Source organism: Rhizophagus irregularis, chromosome 8, assembly GCF_026210795.1.
Source record: "Rhizophagus irregularis chromosome 8, complete sequence".
Classification (NCBI taxonomy): domain Eukaryota; kingdom Fungi; phylum Glomeromycota; class Glomeromycetes; order Glomerales; family Glomeraceae; genus Rhizophagus; species Rhizophagus irregularis.
This window is the reverse complement of record NC_089436.1, coordinates 4,281,613-4,307,470: the sequence shown is the minus strand read 5'-3', so window position 1 is coordinate 4,307,470 and position 25,858 is coordinate 4,281,613. Positions and strand designations below refer to the sequence as shown.

The following is a 25,858-nucleotide window of genomic DNA, read 5'->3' as shown; positions in this document are numbered from 1 at the left end:
TATAGAAGTAATAATATTTCGTTATTCTGCAAATGCAGAGTATTTAGAAATATTTAATGATTTTTTATTAAACTTTCTTATTATAATGTAAAGAAATTAGAATCCGGATATGGTATTTTATTATATATTTCATAGAGATTAATTATATACTGAACATTTTGATAAATAAATTGTCCATTTTTTTATTAATATTTAAAGTAATTGTATAATCAAACGTATTGAACGAATAAATGAGTACTATTTTGGTAGCTTTAGATATGAAACTCAATACTATGCAAATAAGTTGTTTAGAATATGGTTTTTGCAAATAATTACACAAAGAAATAAGTAAAGGTAAAAAATATTTTATCACGAAAGAACGATAAAATGAGTATCAAATAAATCAGTATCTAGATTACATATTTATTGTATATCCTTTTTGATTGACGATTTGCGAGAATTTTTTTTTTTAAATTTATTTTATTTTAGTGTTCAACTTCAGAATAAAAATTCAAGATATATAAGTTAGATTCAAATGTTTCACTACTTATTTGTTAATATTCATTGCTTACATGAAAAGTAAAATTTTGTCATTTATAAATAAATAAATGTAAATTATGATCTAAGCCATTAATTTTCGCGCCTAAATTTTTCGTAACGGTTGATATCAATATATTGAAAGGGATAAATTTCAAAACTTTGTACTTACAATTTTATAAAAACATTAAAGTCATTGCATAAAAAGTATATGTGAACATTTTTATTTCATTCTTATATTCTTACTAGTGCTCAATCATTGACTCCGAACCTGAACAATTATCAACATGGTTGGATCAATGATAAAACTACTAGTGTAATATTAGTCGTATTAAAACTGTTTTATTACATAATATCAATTTAGTGTAATGGTGAGTGAAAAATAAAAATTATTAGAATTACATATTGTATAAAAAAAAAAATATATTCTTTTTCAGTTAAATATGATGACTTATCAATGAAACCATATATTGATACTAATCAATTATATAATATAAAAAATTACAAACAGAAAGTATATACTAATAATTCTAAGTTCAATAATTATACTAATTATATAATAAATTAGTAATTCGATTTTTTTTTTTTGGTTGGATATTTTTATTAAAAATCGTACTCATTATAACTAAAAAATTATATAAAATATATTTATCCAAATAAAAAAATGAATATTTATTTTGATTACATCTCAAACTGGCCTGATCCAAATCCAAAAGGCAAAAGAGTAAAAAATAAAAAAAAATCAGTTTAAAGAAAAAATCGCATCATCCTAAGAGAAGGATAAGCATTAGTATTATCCGAATATGGAACATAAAGGAGCACCTGAATTTGGTCTCAATGTTAAAAAAAAATACTCTGGGAAAATATTAAGTATCGTACGGGCTTTTTATTTTATCCACATATGCGTAAATTGCTGCGTCAAGCCATATAAGATTCACGTGATTTTTTGTTCACGTTATCTCCCCATCACCCACTAATTTCTTCTCCGCAGTTGATCATTTATGTCAACGCAGTTGATCACATTACTCCCATGTCGTCCACTCATATTCTTCTCGTAGTTGATCACGTGACCGAAATTTCAGCCAAAGAAATATCGTGCCAAGAGTGAGTTCTCTGTTTTTCATTTAGTGTATTCACTGGAAGGAATGATTCCTGTAAAGAATCACGAATTATAACCCTGCATTAGTCTACTCGTCGATTCTAGTGATTGGCTATGGAAAAAATTTCGACATATTGATTCCATTACTTACATTATGTCTCTTTCCGTTAAAAGACCAACTAGATTGCATGATAGGTTTTTTCTTAGGTTTCAGCACTTAATTTGATAAGAAAATATGTTTTTAATAATAAAATAATAAATACACTACAAGATATATTATATATACTAACTTACGAAATCGATTGCAAAATATTTATTATCCGTTGTCCGGAAACGCTTCATTTGCTTCAACAGATTTAGTATATTAATTCGTAAAATAATAAGCTTCATGCTTAGTACTATAAATTTCTATAGCCTTTTTAATGGATAAAAATTCTCCTTTATCATGAAATTTTTATATTTCATCCGAGTTTTTATATTTTTCGGGTCTATCATTTTGAAGTACTTCGCATATATCAAGTAAAGATTTAAGATTTCTCAAGATTATTAGTTATCATAAATTTCATGTACCCTTATTCCATGCCACTATTAATTTCTGAAAATGTTATTAAAAGTATCTGGAAATTATTCTAATATTCTAGAAAAAATTGTTTGGGAAAAAAAAAATCAAATCTGCCACGCGTTATTTTATATCCAAGAATTTGTCCAATTTTCTGGACATAAAATCCTGGATATAAAATATATAAATTACAGTATTTTCTTAATTTATAATTAAAATTAACAAAAGAATAAACGAAACCATTTAAAGAGTCCTTTTTTTATTTATATATTAAGAAAATTTAAGACAATCTTTTTGTGTAACTTAATTGGAATATTGAAAAGCAAGAATTTAGACAATTCAAATAACAATAACAGATACATAAAAATAATAAATTAGTTTATTATTAGGCGTAAGTGAGTGCTACGGAAAGGAGTATGGTCGGGTCAAAGTGATGAGTAGAGTCACGCAAGATCATGCTATTATTATAGTAAGAGTATATAAAAAGTATAATTAAACTGCAAATATATTTGATATTTAGCCAATAAAAGAAAAATATCAATTATTTATCCATCAACAAAAAATATCAGTCCGTCAAAATCTGCATGATCCTATTAGACTTACCAATAATTTCTTTTAATGGTTTAGCCGTGAAAAATTCATTATCTGCTGTTATTGTTTTTATGACTTCATTATGATCCTGTGTATTACACTAAAGTCGGTATTTTACATGATCAAAATAATTATTTTTTATTTGTAACATTATTTTAATTATTGAAGAAATCATGCAAAATGGAAAAAATTTTCATTAGTTCAAATTCGGAATTTATGAATATAAATTAAATTTATTTTTTATAAACTGGAATAGGATACGTTAGATACAGATCGAATAAATTTGACTATGTTAATGTTATAACGCAATATTAATTTTGACTCAATTTAGATGTTCTTATTTAATTAACAGTTAAACCCTTTAGTCCTTACTAGTTTTATTTATATATATGTACCGTACATAAGAAATTTTATAAAGAAGGACTTTTTTACGCCAAAGCTTTTCATCAATAAACAAACAAAAAATCATGCTAGTTATTTGTCATGCAGATTACTGCATAACTTATGGGCTGAGCCGCTGATATATCGAATTGTCGATCATTCGATTGGGTGATTGAAATTGACTAATCGGATTCTTTTTTTGGCTACTGTCGTCTGTCGATCGGTCATAATAGACGCGTTCCTAAAAAATCATATATTATTTTTACATCTGCGTTATATTTATTATATTCATATAATGTTCTTAATGTTCTTGGACGCTTAATATTAATAATTATAACGTGATCAATAAAGAAAAGCGTGTTATTAACAAAAAAAAAAAAAAATATTAATAATTTTGGTGACATTCATTTATTTATTTTAATAGACGGAACGCTTCATTTTGATAAAAATAGTGTCTATATTACATAATCCCAAGCATAGAAAAATAATAGTTCTCTATTACTTCCTCCTCCTCCTCTTCTTTTATATAATCTTTAGTCATAAATTTAATAACGCCTAAATTTTTATAATTTTCAATTATTTTCATATTTTCCTTAAATTCATCCAAACCATAATGCCGACGACCATTAATCTTTGAATCCTTAAGAAATATTAATTTAAGTGATTTTTTTGATTTTCTATTCTTCCATTTTATAAAAAACGATTCTAAATCTTTTGGAGATACAAAGTCTGACTTTGAATTATTATATATTTTTAATTCACAAAAATTACTTGGTGAATAATTTACGACAGTATCAAATACTTCCTTTTCATTTAAATATTCTTCTCCACACCAAATTTTAATACTTTCTAAATACCGACAATTAATAAATATTTTTTTTAATATATCAATTTCACCATTATTAAATCTTACAAAAAGTCTTCTAAGGTTTGGACAAAATTTAGCAATAGATAAACTTAATGCATTATTTTTTTCAACCGTATAAAGATTTTTAAGATTATTTCCATTGGTTTCTAAAAATTTCATCACATACTCAGGATTAGGACATTGATAAGGAATTTTTAAAGTTTGTAATTTAGGAAATTTCGCATATTGTAATTTTTTAAAATCTTCAGTATACGTTCCACGATAGAATCCAAGTACAAATTCTTGTAAATTAGTGAATGAGCTGATAAATGATAATGGTACATTAACATTTCTACTATAACTATAAAGGTGTAATTTTTTTAATGTATTAGAATGTTTTTTCAATGTAGGTATGATAGTCGCCCAACTATTATTATAATATGTTATTAAAACTAAACTTTTTAATTTCTTTTGTGAAGAAATGAATTCTTTTAATTCATTCGAGACTTCATTATTATGAAATTCTATAGTAATTAATTGTAAATTATGACACGTTTGAGACAGTCGATGAAAAAAATCTGTTGTAAGATATGAACTACATCGTAATTCTGAAAGGTCCTTTACTCCAAGAAAACAAGTGAAAGAAAATTTATTTTGATGTATCTTTTGATCATAAATCAATTGTTTTAAAGTATTTTGATTCATAAACATTTTAATAATTTCATTTGAGATTATATAATAATTATTTTTTAAATTACGTGGTTTATCAGGAGTTCCATTTCTAAGAACTTTATCAACTATTTTACCTATCCCACAAATTGAAAGGACTCTACAAAATGCTACATAATTAAATAGTGGTGATTTTAAAGTAGGTGTTGAAATGAAAATTTTATTTTTACGTAAAATTTCTTTTGATTCGTTGGGAAGACAAGCAATTAACGTACTAAGAATTGATGATACTGTCCTCAATGAAGTTTGTTGTTGAATAACTTTATAATTCCATATATTCCTCCATAAAATTCGAACAGAAATTTTGCACCAAAGACGATTAACTAATAAACATGAGTATAAAGTGGGTTTATCTTCTACTATATGGTCAAAAATTTCATGTAAACAGTCAGCTGAGAGTGTTGAAAGTTGATAAATCATTTTAAAAATAAAATAAAATGAAATGAAATGAAAATAATAAGATGTACAGTATTTATAAATATCATAGCAATTTATGATTGGTCAAGTATTTATCAGGTAATAATAATTAGCCAATGAAATTGCATCCAATGTATCACATGTTCCATGAAAATCATTCTCCCGAAAATCTAATTGCACAATTACGCCATGCATTGAAACATCATGTATCGTGTAACAAAAAATTTTTTTTGTACGACTTACCATCGTGTACGAGGAATAACTTTAAAATTGTGGCCAAAATTTGATCAAACATCCCGCCCCGCTTCTAAAAATAGATTTTATTTGTCACCACCATCACACCCCTTCGCGTTTCCGTAATCTATAAGTATCTGGAGGACGTTTTTTTTCGTTAGTCAAAATCCTATTTGTCACACCCTTATTCATCACTGTGTTGTTTCCCGCTGTCACGTGTTGGGACGTGTTGGGACGTGTTTAATTAGTAAAATCTATTTTTAGAAGCGGGGCGGGATGACTGCTCCCAAAATTTGTACTGGTTAGTGGTTATAATCATTATGAAATTAAATGAACATATATTAGATAATATTATGTAATCTAAAAATTTATACATTATTCGAATTGAGGCTTAAAAAGTAATGTTAATAAAGATGATTATTTTATTCAATACTTGTAATATTAATTTAATTATCTCCCTTTTTTTTTCTATTATGACTTATAAAATATGACTCTTAACAGCATCCTAGAAAAGTCTCATATATGTAAGGTGCATCTAAAAAAAAAAATTACTATTAGTAAAAGCTCTCTTTCGGGGCCGGAATAACAATAATGCCAGTAAGGTTAGCCAAAATGAGGATCATCAAGTGAGTCAAGCCAGTCAAATCCGCCCAGTATCCAAAATTTCCTGACTATCCATAAGGCCGGGCAAAAAAAAAAATTTAGATTCTCGTGACCCGGCCGTCAGTTTTTCGAAAAATGGAATTTTTTTTTTTTATAGTAAAAAATTTTTATCACGCGATTTCAAGTTTTTGGCCAATGTGCGTAAAAAAATTTTACATACGAAAAAATTTTACATACTGTATATAAAAAAAAATGCCGGCCGGCCGTCATTTTTAAAATTATATGTCACGAGAATCTAAAAATTTTTTTTGCCCGGCCTAAAAGGAAAGATTTACGTGACCAATTCTACGCTTCAACAACTTTTTCATGGTCCTCTCTTAACATATGGTTATTACTTACAAAATATTGAGAGTTCGAAATTTTGTAATTTGAAATAAAGTAATAAAATGATAATATTAAATTACACATTCATTACTACAAAATGATTTCATTAGTTGTACCATATTAATAAATTGTTATATATAAGATAAATTATAGTCAAAATAATTATTTTAGAATAAAATTTGGTTGTTACTAATTTTATGTTTAATACGACTCAAAAAAAGCACATAAATTGGGTCTTTGACGCAACGTCTGTCTTTTAGTATTTTTATTACATTATTGTTATGAATTTGTGATAAAAAGTAATAATGACCTCACCTACCATTTCATATAATTTAACTGTAATTATTTTTCGAAAAACATTATCTCTAAAAATTCTATACTATTTTTTTTGAAAATTTTAATCAAATCTGTGCCCTATAAAAAAATTGGATACGTTTTTTATAAAGTTTTTATACGATTTTTTTCCTTAGAAATAACGTATCATAATAGGATACGGAAAACTGCACAATTCCGTATCACTAAAAATATGGTTTGGATACGGAATTTGCACGGGATTCATATGGAATTTACATGATTTGATCACTGATTTTATCACGAAATTTATACGATTTGGTCACTGAATTTACTATTTGTATTACAGTTTACTATAATTGTATTTTCATAAATCTAATTTTACCTATTGCAACCAAAATTATCTATAAGTTCAGGTTCATTTGGAGTCAGACGTTCTTATGTTTCTTTTTTTTTGTTTTTTTAGGTTGTTTAACTTAATTGGAAACAAAACACCCCTACTATAGTATCTGTAATGGTTCAAGTCACCAAAGGTTAGCATAGAAAGAGAACTCCAGAATGTCTGACCTACATAAAAGAAAAGAATTATGAAGCGTCTAATGAAAAAGAAACCAAAACAACAAAATAAATCCAAAACTGAGAAGACTCTGAAGCAACAAAACTGAAACAACCTACAAAAAGAAAAGAATCTGAACCCAACTTACAAAAAAAAAGAAAATTTGAACTGACCTAAAAAAAGAAAAAATTCTGAACCATCCTACAAAAAGGAAAGGACTCCAAACTGATCTACAAAAAAAAAAAGAAAGAAAACTGAATCTTCTCACAAAAAAAAATCTGCTGGCCTATGAAATAAAAAAGGGATAAATATAAATGAAAAAGAAAGGGGAATAAAGAATAAATCAAAAAAAATATTTTTTTAAAAAGAGGGATAACGAAGTTAGGAAAGTTAAAAAAATTTTTTTTTTAAAGGGAGGATGTCAAATAAAAAATTTTTTATAAAGAGGAAATAGAAATAGAAAGAAGAAATTTTTTTTAAAAAAAAAAGAGTGGGAATAAAAGAATAAAACCAAAAAAAAATTTTTTTTAAGGAAGTGACGAAAAAAATATTTTTTTTTTAAAGGAGAGTGACGAAAAAAAAACTTTTTTAAAGTAAGGTATGAAAAAAAAAATTTTTTTTTTAAAGGGGGGTGACGAAGAAAGAAGAAAATTTTAGAAAAAAATAACAAAAATAAGACAAGAGAAAAGAGAAAGACAGAAAGGAAGATCGGAAGATCAAACTCATCAAAGGAAGGATTTATATAAAAAACAAAAAACGTATCATAACAAAACAATAAACAATCACGTGATCGCGTGTTATGATACAGGATTTTTGTAAAATTATCTTCTAAAAATATTAAGTTTAAAAATTCCGTATACATTCCGCATGATTAATTTTTTCCGTATACATTAGTTTTTTCAAAAAATGTTCAAAAATGAATTGCTTATTAAATATACGGAATTTGTATAGGGAATCTATAGAAACGTACATAAAATGTATACAAAACGTATCCTTTCCGTATACATATTTCTTATAGGGGTGATGTTTTAAATGAATATTATTAGAATGTGCTGCGGAACACCGTCTAATTGAATGACCTGTTTGAAAAATTTTAATAAAATTTAATATTTTTAGCCTAAATTAAACTTTAATAACCTTTTTACTGGAATTAATTTTTGATCGCTGGCGGCGATCATCGCCGGCGGACGCTTCTATTATGATATGTACCAAATTATGCAGACAACTATAGAACACAATATTAAATTTTATTAATATACTATTTGATGGGTAAAATATAATCATCAATCTGTAATCACCAATATATTCAATTATTATATAAAATAGGAATTCTATATTCGAAATTAATATATTTACATATTAATTCAGGTCACAAGAGATTATTTCAAAATTAAATTTGTATTCATTTATTATTATATTTTTTACTTTATATTAATTTAAAAAAAAAGTATTGATAGTTTATTTATTAAATTTCTATTATATAGTATTTTAATGTCACAATTATGAAGCAAATGATATTTTTTTAAGAGTTTATGCATGTAAGCTAAGAACAAATAATGTATAACTTATTATTCCTTTATTTTAGGAATCTAAAGGAGTATGTTTCAGAAACTTAAAAAGATGTCTTTATTTCTTTCTTCTTTTTTTTTGATTTTATTATAATTAAGTTGAATTACTTATAATTTTATATTATTAAATAAATAATAAACTTTGAATATTTTAAATAAACATTTAAACTTATGATTAATAAATATTATTTTACAATTATTTTACAATTAAAATAATTATAATAATATATCAAAATTGTATAACTACTAAATAATCAAGTCTATATTGACATTTTAGAAACCACATCTTTATAATTTTACAATAAATTAAACAACCCATTTTTATTTCTTTCTAATCAATTTTATAGGAGGAATAAATTAAGATTTTGAGAGGTTTAATATACTATTTTTAAAAATAAAATCTTTAACTCTCTTATTTGAATTAAAATAATTTGCCTATTATTTTAAAGTTTATGTGTTAACAGTGTGAAGAATACCTCATATTTTTCTGAAACCAAAAATTTTTAAATAATTTTTGAATCATCTCCATCAATATCAATCATATAGATATGAATTTACTACTGTCTCGATGAGAAGATTTGAATGATACCAAAATCATCAAAATCTGTTCACTAGAACAGTCTCCAAAAAAGAATTATTATAATAAAAGTTCTATGATTAATGTTAACATTCACATATATGCACTATGGTTATAGGAGAAAAATAAACTTGTAAAGGATAATATTATTTAAAACTATATTTATACATAAAGTTTTAGAATTACTAAGCTTCCTTCAAATGATCTGAAAAACTGATGCTCAAACCTTAAAGGAACCATTTTTAGTATTGCAGCAAAAAGATGTTACTTTAGTGCTAATAAAATGTCATTGACCAATATTTTCAATAGCTCAAAGAATTTGCTAAGAGGTATGTTGGACCCTGCTGCAGAGAAAATTCAATATGCAAAAAAGCAATGAGTATGTATTATACATGTATGAGGTCTGGTAGATGTTAGACATGCAAGAAGAGTCAAAAGCTATCTTACTGGAAGTGCTAATATTTATCAACTTTGGTGCGTTAATATACATACTCATAATTTTAAGTCATTTGGTATAATTTTTTATTTTTTAATTATAGAATTTTTTTTAAAATAGATTCTTATCTTTTTTAGTTTATGTCATGTTTTTTTAAACAGAAAAATTCATTATGGATTATTTTGATAGGGAATTTTAGTAGAGAATTTTATGGATTTCAGTACATTTAAAAATATTGTTTAACAGAAAATTTTTATTAGATATTTTTTTGATAGTAGAAGATTTTTTTTTTTTTTTTAATGATCTATCTATGCTTTATTGATATTAAGTTCATATACCATACAAACAAATTATCATAAGCTATATCCACCCAATAGGATGCGATCATCAAAATGATTTTTAATATGGAATTTGTTGAATTTTTGACAGGGAATTTATTGAAAATTTTATGTAAGATGCTAAATAAGAATCTCATTCTTAATTAATAAATGATGAGATAAACTTTAATAAAAAACCCCATTCTTGCTCTTTCCTATTTACCAATAAGTAATTTCGTAGGACCCAGAAATATATATAAAAGGGTCAGGTTTGAGTTTGCGTATTTTGAACTAAAAAAATCATGAAAATCTTTCTTTTTTTAGATAATTTTTGATAATGCCAGTCAGAATTTTATTTCCTATTATAGTAACCGACTGACATTATCATAATTCCGGCCCTGAAAAAATGCGTACAGCTCATAGTAAAAATATTTTTTCATCACCTGACCCCATATATATATTTCTGGGTCCTAATTTCGTCCTAGTAAAAAAATTCCACTGAAAATTATGATTAATTTTAACTACATGCCAAACCAGACATTTAAATTAGAGATTATGATATTAATTCTGGTAATACTAATACATTTCATATTAAATTTATAAACAAAAAAAGTAATTAGAAATTACCATTAATTCTGGTAGAAAAAATTTATCAAAAATAGAATTAATTTTGGCCAATAAAATTAAAAATGTAATCTTGTACTACGACTTTCTATATTAGGTTTTAAACTAAAAAAGTAATTAAAAATTGTCATTAACTCTGGTAAAAAAAAATTACCAAGAATTATAAATAATTTTGGCCAATAAAATTAAAAATGTAATCTTGTACTACCGCTTTACATATTGGGTTTTAAACCGAAAAAAGTAATTAGAAATTATCATTAATTCTGGTAGAAACAATTTATCAAGAGTTATAATTAATTTTGGCGAATAAAATTACAAATGTTGATCCTTTCCATATTAGATTTTAAACTAAAAAAAGTAATTAGAAATTATTATTAATTCTGGTAGATAAAAATTATCAAGAATTATGGTTAATTTTGGCCAATAAAATTACAAATGTTGATCCTTTCCATATTAGGTTTTAAACCGAAAAAAGTAATTAGAAATTATCATTAATTCTGGTAGAAACAATTAATCAAGAGTTATAATTATGGCCAATAAAATTACAAATGTTGATCTTTTCTATATTAAGTTTTAAACCAAAAAAAGTAATTAGAAATTATCATTAATTCTGGTAGAATTATGAATAATTTTGGCCAATAAAATTAAAAATGCGATCCTTTCCATATTAGGTTTTAAACCAAAAAAAGTAATTAGAAATTATTATTAATTCTGGTAGAATTATGAATAATTTTGGCCAATAAAATTAAAAATGTGATCCTTTCCATATTAGGTTTTAAACCAAAAAAAGTAATTGGAAATTATCATTAATTCTAGTAGAAAAAATTTACCAAAATCATGCTACTCTTATTAATGTGAGATGCATATAACACTTTATGTACTTTCAAAAAAAAATTTTTTAATTAAAAAAATGTCTCATTTTTTATGTTTGTTATTATTACAAAATAATAAAAGGTTTAGTTAATAAATAATGATTATTCCAATTTTGCGAAAGTATTGAAGTGATTTTCATATTTTTTTCTAATTTGTTCCATAACTAAACTGATGTAAATCATTCAAAATCATGATTTCATATTTTTCAATCAACAAAGATGTTAAAGATTTCATGAACAAATTTCAGATGAAATTATGTGTTATTGCTGTAGTTATTATATGAATGGATCAAAGACTACTGATAAATAATCTAAACTATTTACTGACTGCTAGTAATGAGAAGTATTTAGACCATAAATATTATATTTTCATTGATTAGAAGAAAAGAATAATAAAAATAAAGATCCAAAAAATTTACATTTCCAATTATGGCATTAACAATTTTAACAATTTCAAATTATTAAAATTTAAAAAAACAGGATTGAAATAGGTACAAGTCAACGATCTCTAATTAATTTATCTTTAGTCAATGTCTCAATGAAGAAAAAATGGATCTGAGACATTGGGTAATTAAAAAACAATTTATTAAAATTTTTAAGGATGGTTCTCTTTAAGTATAATATTTATCTCTGTATATACTATATATTTTCTTATTTGCTATATAATTATTTTCAAGGTGTAGTCCTTGCACGTGGCCATTATTATATATATTATCAAAAACATTTGACGTACAGTAAAATAAACTTTGTCTAATAGATAAATCAAGTAATATTCTTTAAAAGCATTTCGTTAATGTTAACTCGGTTTAAATTTCTGTGGAATTTTTGAATTTAATATTGAGATACATGCATTTTAAATTACAATTACGCAATACCTCGACCACTTGTATCACTATATCATATGCTAATACAAAGGGTCGGTTAAAAGTAAATCAATTTATCCATTGCCGATCTAATCAAATTTAAGCTTTTTATTCCCATCGGACATTTTACGGCGATTTACCGGCTTGCCAAATTAAGTACGCCCATTATTTCTATACAATTTTCTAAAAATGTCAAATATCCTAAGTTTACGTCTCTACGTTTTTTACAAAAAGTAAAAATTGATTGTTTCTATTATTTCTTAATATTAAAGTGCTAGGCCCGCAGTTATTTAAAAAATTTCATTCATGCATGATCATCATGAAACAATATAAATATGGTTTCGGCTTCAAACTTTAAAAAAATTTTTTTTTATTTCTTTGCCTTTTTATACAATATAAGTAAAATATGTCTTCAAAATTTTTGACTGAATTATCTAATGATTATGAAAATCTTTTTGAAACAGAAATAGGATATGACGTTATTATTTACTCTGGTGAAGAACCAAATTTTAAAGAAATTCATGCACATTCAAGTATTTTATGTATCAGGTCTCGATACTTTCGCACTGCATTTTCTAACGAATGGGCTGAGAAGAGAGATGGAAAATTTATTATCAGAAAACCAAACATTTCCCCACAACTATTTGATGTTATTCTTAGGTAATGTACCGTATATGCTGTATAAAAACATTTGTCATGAATTTTAAAAAATTATAATTAAAAAAAGATGATAAAATATTTATAATAATTAACTTTATTAGGTTTATTTATTGTGGAAATATTGAATTAAAGAACTTACAATGTCCTGATTTATTGAAATTATTGATAGCAGTGGACGAACTTAATATTCAATCATTGATTTCCCATATTCAAGAATATTTAATTGAAAACCAAACTGAATTTTTACACCAAGATCCGATCGGTATTCTTGAAACTATTTATCAACATGATTATTTTACAGATCTATGGAATTTTTGTTTTAAAAAAATTTGTGAAAAACCTAAAATTTTATTTGATTCTGATAAATTTATCAATTTAAAAGCTCCTTTATTGGAATTATTGTTAAAAAAAGATTATTTGAATGTTGATGAAATTGTTATTTGGGAGAGTTTAGTAAAATGGAGCGTTTCTCAACAAAATTTGGAGAATGACCCAACTAATTGGGATAAAGAGGATATTATAAAAGTTAAGAGAGAATTGAAAAAATTTACTCCTTTAATTAGATTTCATGATATTGGACCTACAGATTTTTTTTATAAGGTTTATTGTTATAAGGACATCTTACCACGAGATTTAGTTCATGATCTTTTGGAATATCATATAGTACCTAACATTGAACCTAAAAGCAACTTATCACGTTCAAGAAAACAAAGTTTAAAATTTAAACTTGATTCAAACTTGGTTAAACCAAATCATATCTCTTTTTTCGCCTCATGGATTGATAAGGAAAAGTCCTTACATTATGATAATAAAATTATTCCTTATAATTTTAAATTATTATATCGTTCAAGTCAGGATGGATTTAGTACTAGAAATTTTCATAAAAATTGTGATAATAAAGGAGCTACTATTTGGGTAGCAAAAATTAAAGGTTCAACACAACTGATTGGAGGATATAATCCACTTGATTGGTGTGGTAATTTAAGTTGGAAAACTACAAAAGATAGTTTTATGTTTAATTTTAAAGATGGAGAAAAAATTTCCACTGCAAAAGTAGGTTATGTTAATGCGGAATCGTTTGCTATTTTTTGTCATAATGATTATGGTCCAACTATGGGTAATTTAAAGTGCAAATTTAATAATTGGTATTATGATAATTATGATGATGGAATTCGCTACCCTAAATTAGGAATTCCAGATAATTTTAAAGTTGAAGATTATGAAGTATTTCAAGTAATTAAAGAATAAATTATAAATACAAGGAATTTTTTTAATCAATAAATTAAAAATTACAATGGAATTATATTTAAAGAAAAAGCATTAGATCAAACGGTGTTTAGACATGAAATTACCTTTGCTATACATACTGTCATCTTTTTATTAATAATACATTCGAAAACAAACAAAATTTAAATGTCTAATAATAAAGTTTAAGGTTAAAAAAAGTATCATTTAATGAACATTATATATCAATAAATGTTTTATAAAAAATAATACAACTCTTTTTTTTTTATTTCGAATGAATATCAAAAAAGCTATTAATACAAAAAAAAAATTTATAAAAATAATTATGTAAAAATTATTTAATATTCCATTATGTGAATAGGTTATGTAAAAACTTTTAACAGCATTCTAAATTTTTCTACATAATTAGTAAGATATTGAATTCAAATAGAGATTGAATTCAAATAGGGATTGAATTAACAAAGTAAGGCAAAAATAGAAAAGGCATTAAAAAGAAATTGAGTGCAACTATAACAATGAAGATTATGGTGATTATTTATATCCGATAAGAAGGAAAATTGGGTGTATCATGGGTCGTAAATTGTTGGCCGGTTAATTCCATGTTAATTGCATTATCCGTGTAATAAGGAGGTTCGTCCGTATCCTGAATGGGTAAAATTTCCGCGTCTGATGCATCTGTAATAACATTGGTATCACATTTTTGGATAACATATTTTATCTTTTTGCTAGAATCAGACGAGTATTTGTTGGTAATGTTGTGGGAGTTCGATCTTTGGCATCATTGACGTAGTTTGATCGCCATCCGAATCTGAGGTGTGCATATTTTTTGGAGATCTAGTATCGTTATTATTCGAGATTATGTGGTTCAAGATCGTATCTAATTTGAAAATTTTTATTTAATACCTTCTGTTACATCGATTTTTATTCTTCTAAGTTATGTTACTAATCTTATCGATCGTAGTTGTGGTTTGAGTATTGATTCCGTCTTGAAGTTTTTGTTTATTCTCTAAGTGATTGATTTGAGTCTTTAATGTAGTAACTTCGCTTTTAAACGTCAATAGTTATTTTTTTTTTTAAAAGAAAAAAAAAAGAGCTGTGACGCCATTATCGTTGAGTTTCCAACTCAAACTTTGAAAATCTCATACTTCTTTTTTTTGATTTTACGACCCATTATATGCAACATGATGCTAATACTATGAATAAGCATTTTTACGTGACATTCAATGCAAAATATGTAAAAAAAAATAATGCTTGCTCTTGGCCAGTTATTAACCTACAACTGTTTCTCCTGAACACCACGTAGAGGTGGCAAGCTTCGTTCAGGGTAAAAAAGAAACCACTTACCTGTTACAACCAGTTTATAATTAATAGGGTTAAAAAAAAAAATAATAATATTTTGGTTGTTTAAGAACAAAAATTGAGCAGAGACGTTCGGACATATAGATATATAATATAATAACATTCACAACTTGACACTTTTTCTTTGACTTTATCAATTCTACATGTAACTGTGTTTTTTTAGTTATGTTCTGGCCCCAGATACTACTACTTATGCACATGTGCATCAAAACAAGAAAGAAAATTATAAAAGACGCAAAAATCAAAACAAATAAACAAATGCACATGTGCATCAGAACAAGAAAGAAAATTATTTTTGTAAAATCAAAAATAAGCTTTCTCATTCCCCCATCTAATTATTTGGTTTACATATATACACAATACGTACTATGTACATACATACATAAATACGTACGTATATATACGTAATATGGGAAAGACGATCGAGCAATAAACACAGGTTTCTCTACTCAATTTTATTAAAAATTTGTTTAAGTATGGCTTTAACTTTTTAAAGTTTTTGACGTGGAAGATGGACGTACCTACGGTTTAAATGAGATGTGTGTTGGTTGTACCTTACCCTTTACCATACTTAACAAGGAAAAATAATAAAAGAAAAAGAAAAGCGAAAAGGAGTAAGAAAGGAGCGAGGAGTTAAAGAGAATAAAGAGAAAAAAGTGGGCTATTTTATATATTTTAATCATGTATTTACTTAACCATGATGAGTCATGTTAAAATAATTTCTCACGTAATCTTATATATGACGTCAAATTTTATATACTATTTCGGTATTTATAGTGGCGTATATCATTACAAACTAACTACGAAAAATCCCATTTTTGCGTAACTTAAATTCTAGTATAGTATATCGAGTATATCGTGTGACAATAAATATCATGTTATGTGATTTTGTTACGCGTGTTAATACTTTTTATTATACATTAATAATGTGATTATAACGCTTCAGACGCTCCAACAGCTTAGTAATATTAAACATTATGAAATTTCATTCATTCGTTTCATTCATTTGAAGACGTTGCAGCAATTGGAACGTCGATCAATTTCTGCAAAATCGAACGACAACGAACACGGCAATAAATGGAAAAATTTTTTTTCCTTTATAAATTAAATATAAACTTTAGTAATATAGTTGCATAAGTATATATTAAATTATATATTATTTACATATATGCATTCACCTGAATTTTTTGTGTTCGGTGTGTTCGGTGTAAAATATATATTCAACATTTCAGGTTACTAACATTTCTGAAAATAATCAATTTTTAAGATAAAAAATAAATCGGCTATTGAATATTAAATAAACACGTACGGTTTTGATTTGTAATCATTCGGACCCATGTCTTCTGCCGTCATTACATGAATCCGAGCTAATTTCACATCAGATCCAATGAAAATTAGTATAGCCGTCAACGACGTAACACAATATGGCGCAACTTGAGATAGCGTCACTATTAATTAGTATTGGACTGGATTTTAATTTTGGTTTTTGGCTGAAAAAAGTTTCATTGCAAGGTTCCATTTTATTATTTTAATTTTTAAATTTGACATATTTACATTCAGTATTTGAAAATGGAGACTGAAAAGATTATAATAAAAAAAAAATATATTTCCACATTAGGTATAGACATAATTAATAATTTAGTAAAGCAACACGACAAACACTTTAAAAATAGAGAATTCTAGAGCATTTGTAGAATTCTAAGAATGTTTTATTGATTTATAGAATTTACAATCGAAATTCTATAATGAATTTTGTAAATAAATAAAGTTTCAATTTTGCTTGGAAAAATGTTTATTTATTTGGATCACGAGATCAATATTGTTTACGTTGTACAATAAAGAATGTTTTCTTGTTATACTTAAAGATTTAACAAATATGGGTATTCGTCTACTTCACTTTTTAAGCTATTGCACAAAATTCTACATGGTCGTCATATTATTTGAATAATAAATGTCAATGTCAATTTATATAATTTATATAATTTGCATTTAATTGATTCTCATATGTTATAATAATCATTCAGAAAAAAAATAAAAAAATTGGCAAAGAATACAAAACGTATGGCTTTACAAAAGTTCCTGAATTAGTGGATTATATATTAGTTATGAGATATGCGTCAGGAGGAGATTTACATAAGTATTTGCAGAAGAATTTTAAAAATATTACATGAGAATCAAAAAATACATATTTTAAATCAAGTTTCACATGGGTACTTTTATTTTATATTTACTGATTATACTCTTTAAATTAGGTTATTAATTTATTATATTTTTTAGGTAAAAAATTTATGCATCGAGATTTCCATAGTAGAAACATATTATATGATTTAGGTAGTCGTGATGGATGGAATTTTAATCGACTATTCATTATTGAATGGAAAAATAATGAAATATATGGAGTGATACCTTATATTGTACCAGAAATCTTTAAAGAGTCTAAATTTTCTCAGAAAGCTGATACTTATGGTTTTGGCATGATTATGTGGGAACTTACTACGAGTTGTAAACCTTTTACTAATGTTAAACATGATATTCATCCTATTATGTAAGATTATTGATGGAAAACGACCTAAAATTACAAGATGATACACCAGAATGTTATGCCACCTTAATGAAAAGTTGTTGAGATCCTGATCCCAAAAAAAGGCCTTCTATAAAAAATATTTATAATACTTTTAATTATGTATTTGGCTATTTGCTCTCAATTTAAAATATAAAAAAATAAAAAAAAAATATTTTTTATATTGTGATTGTTTAAAAAAACCTTTTGCATTAATGCTCACCTCCGGTCTTGAACCCAAAGGTCCACAGTCCTCCGGCAAAAGAATCGAATAAATTATTTAGCAAGTTTGAAATTATTTCGGTAAACATTCAGATGGCATTATTTTTCTTGTATTTTTATATAAATGTTGTTGTTTTAAGTTTATCAATGAACTAATATCATATTTTATGAATTTTTCTTTATTAAATAAAGACTCGTAGTCAATTTATTATCAAGATTATATTATATATAATTACAGATTACTATATTATATGAATACATGTCGAGAAAAATAGAGAAACTATTAAATAATCTAAATTAATCATGTGCAAAGATTACTATTATGATGATTGTAGACTAACGTTATTTTTATACACCTATGTTAAAAATTGTACAAAAAGTATACAAGGATGCGAAAGTAGTATTGAAAAATAAAAAAATATTACCATCTAATAATTTAATGATTTTTTAAAATACTGTAACTGTTTTAATGATAAAAATGTTTTGAAAAATAAGAGTTTAGAATCGTAGCTAATTTGTGTAAGCTCACCTTTTTTTTTTAAAAAAAAAAAATATCTCGTTTTGTAAACAAATTCCAATTTTTGCCAGAGCGAAAGCGAAGGACTACTTTTTGGAATTTGTGTACTGTTGAGTGTTGATCGTCACGTGGGTCATACTCTGATTGGACAGTTTATAACTGGCGGAATACCAATTAGTAATTAGGTGATAAAATACGACAGGCAGTCTGACTTTTAACTAATTATCTAAAAACGCGTGATATTTTCGATAACTACAATACTATTGATTAATCATTGACGCGTTTTGTAAATAATTATGTAATTATAACGACAACACCAACTTTCATAAGCTTAACCAATCAGAATTTGAGGATAATACAATATATATATCCTATCTATGCGAAAATTAAAAATTTCAAGCCTTTTTTATTTATTTGCTGGCAATATAAAAAAAATGGCTTATCAACGTGCTATTCTTCCGCTCTATTACCACCCAGGGCTTTCACCATGCAGCAGGACTGTATGGTTTCTTATTGGGTTTCTCTTTGGTTCTTTGGTTGTGTTGGCCTTTGGAAGGCCATCACTTTTTTATGATTTTTTTAATTTTCTTTTTACTTTTTTTCATTTAGTTTTAGATTTTTACAAATCAGAAACTGGACAACAAATAGTTAATTATATCAAAAAATTATATAATAACTATTCAGACTTCTGCTCTATAAGAAACTTGAAAGAACTAATGGAAAGGGGAAATCACATGGTACCTTCCCTTTTCATTTGGATTTTTCAAGAATATCCTGAGTCAGCTGGACGTTTTTTCAGAAGGTTTAATCTGATTGCTCTTAATGTAATATATAATAAAATATCGGATTACCTTTTGGATTGTGTATGTACTAATTTTAATATTTTTATTTAAAATTAACTAATTTATTAAATTCATCATATTTGCTTTTATAGGCAGCTGATTTCTTACTTCCTAACTGGATATTCCTCAAAGACTGGATGAAGGGTATGGCTAAAAAGGTATTGATTTATGTATATACTAAATTTATTATTCCTCGCATTTTTTCTTCTAGGTTACCAAGTATTTTTAGAAAGCATAGATTATTAACTCCTGAGGACATGGTCTGAATATATCCTTTTCTTTAATAGAGCAGAATTGTCCAGTTTCTGATTGTTTTTATTTTATTTTGCCTATTATTCATTTGATACCTGGCTTATGATTGGGGCAGCATCCAGGAAATATTTAATTTTGTAATTTTAAGGAATGTATTATTTATTATTGTATTTCGAAGGATTAGGGGTTAGACACTTCAAATTTTGATTTTTGGAAGTGACAGAGTATGGCGAGAGTAGGGGCCATATTCAATAGTTTTGAATAATAAACACAGGTAATTTTGCAATGTATGAATTAAAATTATTTCAGTTCTCCTAAGTGTATTAAAAATGTTCAATTATTTTTGAGTGATCAAAAAAAAAAACTCATATATTGATTTGAATTATAAAGTTGCAATATACAATATAATTGAAGATAAAAAATTGCACAAATAAGTACAAATGTGTAATGAGCATCTATGACATTAAAGGTATGAAGCTTAAATTATTTTTTGTAAATCCTATTTAAAGCGATAATAACTAAATACAGTACATAATGTTATACCATTAAGACATTCAATTTATACATTTGTTATAATGACTTCTGAATGAAAACAATACATTTATTCTTTAGAAGACATGAAATTTTTTATATACAGCAGTATTATGTGAGGATCTCACAATAGAATCACGTGACTTTGATTGATTGATGGGAGCAGTAGTGAATTCTTGCAAGATTTGGCTTTATTCCACTAAGCTGATGATTTTACGACCTAACCTCAGAAAATTATTCGTTTTCGTTCCCCACTCTTTCATCTCCAAATTCCCGATTCCATGTTCTCTGTCCAATGTATTCAGAGCCTCTGATCTGATGGTTTCCTATTCCATATCGCTAGAAGTTGTTGTAGAAATCCCTTCCAATTCCATTAGCTTGTCCTTTACCTCTTTTAGACCTTTGGATGCATCGTTGGGTGCTTTATATCATACATACTTTATTTTTTTGTCCGCGTGATACTCCTTTATAATTTCAACGACTTCCTCTGGCACAATGTTATCTCGTTTATGTTTTATAAAAATGTAAATTTGTACTTTAACTCATATTGTAGCGAAATTATAAGAGCCTAACGATATTACTGAATACATTTCGTTATCGCAATAGCAAAGTGTGCGAAATATTTAATGCTTATCCCCTATCAACTTCATTTTTATTGATTTTAATTTAACCAGATTTCAATTTCCATTTCAAGTAAATATAAAATTTTTTATGAATTTTTTTTTAATAATGAAAATAATTTTTGGATAGACATCATATAATAATTATTATTATCTTTTTTACATGACTAGGATTTCATAAACACGGAAATTTTCATGATTTATCGGGTGATATTACTTATTACTATATTACATGTTGCCTTTTATTTATCTTATTTACCTTCTACTGTTGTGCAGTGTTGCATACGGACATTCCCATCTAATTAAATAAGAATAACTGACTGAAGTATGTTTAACAAGCTTTGTTTAAAATTAAATTACGGTATTATGACAAACTGATCAATGAATGAATATTTGCTAAATAAATTACATTTATCAACTGAATAAAGTTGCTGATTTTTGTCGTATCACCACATAATTTTTCTAATTTAATTTTCATTATAAAGCGAATATAAAATTGAAAATAAAGATCATGCTTAAATTTGAAAAAAAAAATACATAATATTTTATAATAGAAAATCATGTTAAAAAAAAATATTATTGAAGCTTTACTTTAGGAATTTTACCTGAACGTATAAATTTCTCAGCTATCAGCGGGTCATTATAAAAAAATTAATTAACGGCTATATAGATAAAATTTATTTATTGTTTAATTTGTTTAACTAAATTTTTTTTTTTCGGAAATGTGATATTTATTTAAAACTTTTGCCGAACAAACTGCGCGTTCTGTGTGCGTACTGCGCGTTTTGAAGTGCTTGTAACAATGTAACATTTGTGCAAAATTGATATTGATTTAATAATTAAATTGTACTACATCTGAATTTCATAGATTTATTTTATTCTTCGGCACGAAAGTTAATTAGTTTTATAGATAAATATTTGACTTTAATAGCAAATATATATATCTTAAAAATAAAAATTTAATAAGAAAACTTAAAATAATAACGAATATCCTGGCTATATTCTATGTAATATGGTGCCGCTTTGTTGCTAAGAAGTTAAAAATTATTACTTTTTTTAATCAAATTACTTTATTATTTTTATATAAATCTAAAAATAATCGGGATCCGTACAAAATCCCGAATGTCAAAATCCTGAATGGTACGAAATCCCGAAAGAATGGCCAGCATTAGGCATAATGCTGCGCAGTTCGGGATTTTCAGGAATGTAATAAATACACTACCATGTGGAAAAATTCAATTCACGTGATGCAGGCTACACCACAGAGGCGCAGAAAATCAATTCAGATTGTATTGAGTATTGGCTTATTGGGTTACATCTGCATTCGGTAAAAAAATTATAAAATAATGAATTGCTTGGCTCATTTTTAGAATATTGCGGCATTATTTAATTTTTCTGCTAACCTTCTTTTGGTTAAAGTAATTCCTATATATAATTTACCATTTTATTTAACTATAATCATATGATCCAAGTTATCGAATCATTATTTCAATTAATCGTTGTTGTTTATAATCTGGCTATAAATCTATAATAATTTACAAAATAAATTGTCAGATATTTGGATCACCGGGATAAAAGTATTACTAATATAACTACGCATTTTTGGATTACGATAATATCAGTTATAAAATTTTCTGCTATTTTGCACCAAGTGTAAAGTAAATTTTTTTAATTTTAATGAAAACATTTTATAATTTTCATTATTTTAAATTTCATAACTTACAATCGAATAAAAAAAAATTTATAAATTTTACATTTTACAACGTAAAAGGTTTAATTAGATTTAATTTCCAATATATAAAATTTTCAAGAATAAAAATACATATATCAACAAATTTTGATACCACAAATTATTTTTCATTTTCTAAATTTCACTTAACCCTCTTTTCGATAATAATTCCACTAGAACTTGGGTATGCAGTTGGGCTGTACATCCTTCTTCCTTCAATTTTACCACTCTTTGTACAAATATTATATTTTAAGATAATGTTATACAAAAAAAAATTGATTTCGTTTATAGCAAAATGTCTTCCAGGACATCTAAATAATTTAATGATAATTAGATTAATTTTAAAATATTTGCAAAAAAAAAAGTAAATTAAATTATATATTTATTATAAACTTACGCGTGTTTACCACCTCCAAATAACATAAAATTTTTACCAATTTTTGACGCAGGAACATTTGTATCTACATGCTGTAACAATTCATCTTGATAAATATCATCAACATAAATCTTAACTGTATGATCTTTTGGTAATTGTAAACCATTAGAGAAAGTATAATCTTTTAATACAGAATGATCAAGTGCTAATATGTGACCAGTTAATCTTAAAGATTCTCTAATAAAACTATCTAATTTCTTCATATTATCAAGAGCTTCAAATGGAAGCACACCATTCTCATCAGCTTCTTTATGTACTTCTAATTGTTCTTCATATAATTCTTGTACATATTGAGGACGAGAAGCTAAATCCATTAAAGCATTTGCACAACCGTTTGATGTCGTATGAATTGAGGCGAAAAGAAATAAAAGTAATTTATCAGCTAATGATAGATAATTAACATTATTAAGATCATCAATATAATATCTTGAAGTAAATCATCAGGACGTTTCCAAGAATCACCATATTTTGCTTTCTCTTGCAAACGTTTACAAACTTGATTTTTAATATATTTAATTAATATATTTCTATGTTTAATTGCTGGATTATATAATCCTGAACTCACGAGAATGCGGTTAAGGAGTCCCGGATAAAAAAAATTAAGAAATGGTGGAATTTTTATTAATGCCGATAAATCACTTGTAAATTCTGCAAATGTTGCTACAACTTCATCATTTTTCGATTCCTCCTATAAAAAAAAAAGTAATATTTAATAAAAAAAAAATTTAAAAATAATAAATATAAACAAGTATGGAACTTGTATATACTTACTTCACCAATAAAAACATTTGCAACAGGAGTAGAAATAATTTTAATTATTAAAAAATACATATTATCAAAAACTTTTGGATCATCATGAACATTACTATCAATATATTTTTGAGTGGCAGAATGAAGACATTTTTGCATACGTTCAGAATAAAAATTTAATTTACAAAAAATATGTTCTTTAAGCAATTTTGGCATATTTAACATATTTACTAAACCCATATGTTTAAGTAATAAGTCATACGGAATTATTTCGAAAAATGCTTTCCCAAAATAAAACGCATCATCTCTTGATAATACCTCTTGCGAATATTCTTTTCCTATTAAAGTACATATAATATTTTATTGGTCAATGAACATTAAAATTATTTATATACAGTATATATATATTTATAAATGTATTACCGACGATTGTTCTCACTTGACCCCATACATATATACTAAAGATACCACCATACTAATTAATACGAAAATTACAATTGTTAATAGATTTGACGCAAAAAAAAAGAAAACAAAAAATTTTTACTACTTTATTTACTTCCTTTTTGCATTGTTTAAGGAATTCTTCGGAATTAAACGTATAACTATAGGTATGACCGATAATTGGAATTTTATAACGAACAAGAGGTGGCATATTCTAGGAAAATATAAGAAAATAAAATAAAACAACTCTATAAAAAAAACAAATTAATAAGATAATTTCTTACGAATTTTGGTTTGCGAACACGTTTTAAAATATAAAATGATACACAATAGAATGGATCCTAGAATGATTGTTTGATACATTTTTTTTGATATGGAGAAATAAAAGTAAATGAAATATCGAAAATTTTAGACTTTTGAAGGGAGTCGATAACTTTTTGCGTGAGGGAAATAAATACGCATTTTTATATCTACTTTTGAACTTACCAAATTAAGTTGGTAAAATATTCTTTGTCATTATTCTTTGTCATTATTTTAAAATTAGATAATCATAATTCGATTTGCTAACTCAAAAAATATGGCTGTAACTTACGGACATATGAATTAAAACTCTAATTCGACCAAAGTAAAAACCTTTACAATACGTACAACATGCAGATTATAAATCGTTTGAAATATCATTAATAATTTTAATGTAAATATTAGTCATAATAAACAAAGATTCGGATACCATAACAGACATTCTTTTGTGTAGTGGTTAAATCAATTTTAACTTAAACTTAGGTTTTAATAAACTATCATTTAAACTTTATTATAGCTTTTAACAACTAGCTAAAACTAAAATAAATTTTATCATCTGGTTCGGCATAAAAAATGAATTTTGGAGCCGTTGACGATCAGAATCCTGACAAATAATATTTCGCGAAAATCGTAAAAATTAATGTTTTTATTTATATTTTTAAAATTTAATAATTCTTAAAATTAATGATTCTTAATATAAAAAATAAATATGTACAAAATGTATGGTATTTTTTTATAAATTTGGGTTCTCACTTCTTTAATTTATTATACTATATTTCTGATTCTGGTGGTATCGGGACATTTCGCTGAGCCGAAAAATAATCTTTATTCATAATGCCCCTATTTTTCGGCAGAGCTTCCTTTCGGCGAAATATCCTTTAACTATTTCTGGTTGGAGTAAATTGGCGTTACTTGCGTTACGATAACAAA

General features: G+C 25.7%; 2 protein-coding genes across 2 annotated transcripts; both read right to left on the bottom strand.

Annotated features, from left to right (window-relative positions):
* Window positions 1–3,542: 3,542 nt before the first annotated feature.
* On the bottom strand, window positions 3,543–5,142 carry OCT59_028823 (uncharacterized protein; the record flags this gene model as incomplete). The annotated part of the gene is made up of 1 exon (XM_066147585.1): window positions 3,543–5,142. The coding sequence occupies one exon, from the start codon at window positions 5,140–5,142 to the stop codon at window positions 3,607–3,609; it is 1,536 nt and encodes a 511-aa protein (XP_065994281.1). The 3' UTR covers window positions 3,543–3,606.
* An 18,001-nt stretch (window positions 5,143–23,143) lies between these two features.
* On the bottom strand, window positions 23,144–24,839 carry OCT59_028822 (uncharacterized protein; the record flags this gene model as incomplete). Its single annotated transcript, XM_066147584.1, has 6 exons — window positions 23,144–23,312; window positions 23,399–23,819; window positions 23,900–24,125; window positions 24,209–24,525; window positions 24,611–24,662; window positions 24,744–24,839. 6 exons carry the CDS (start codon window positions 24,837–24,839, stop codon window positions 23,144–23,146), a joined length of 1,281 nt encoding a protein of 426 aa, XP_065994280.1.
* Window positions 24,840–25,858: the final 1,019 nt, after the last annotated feature.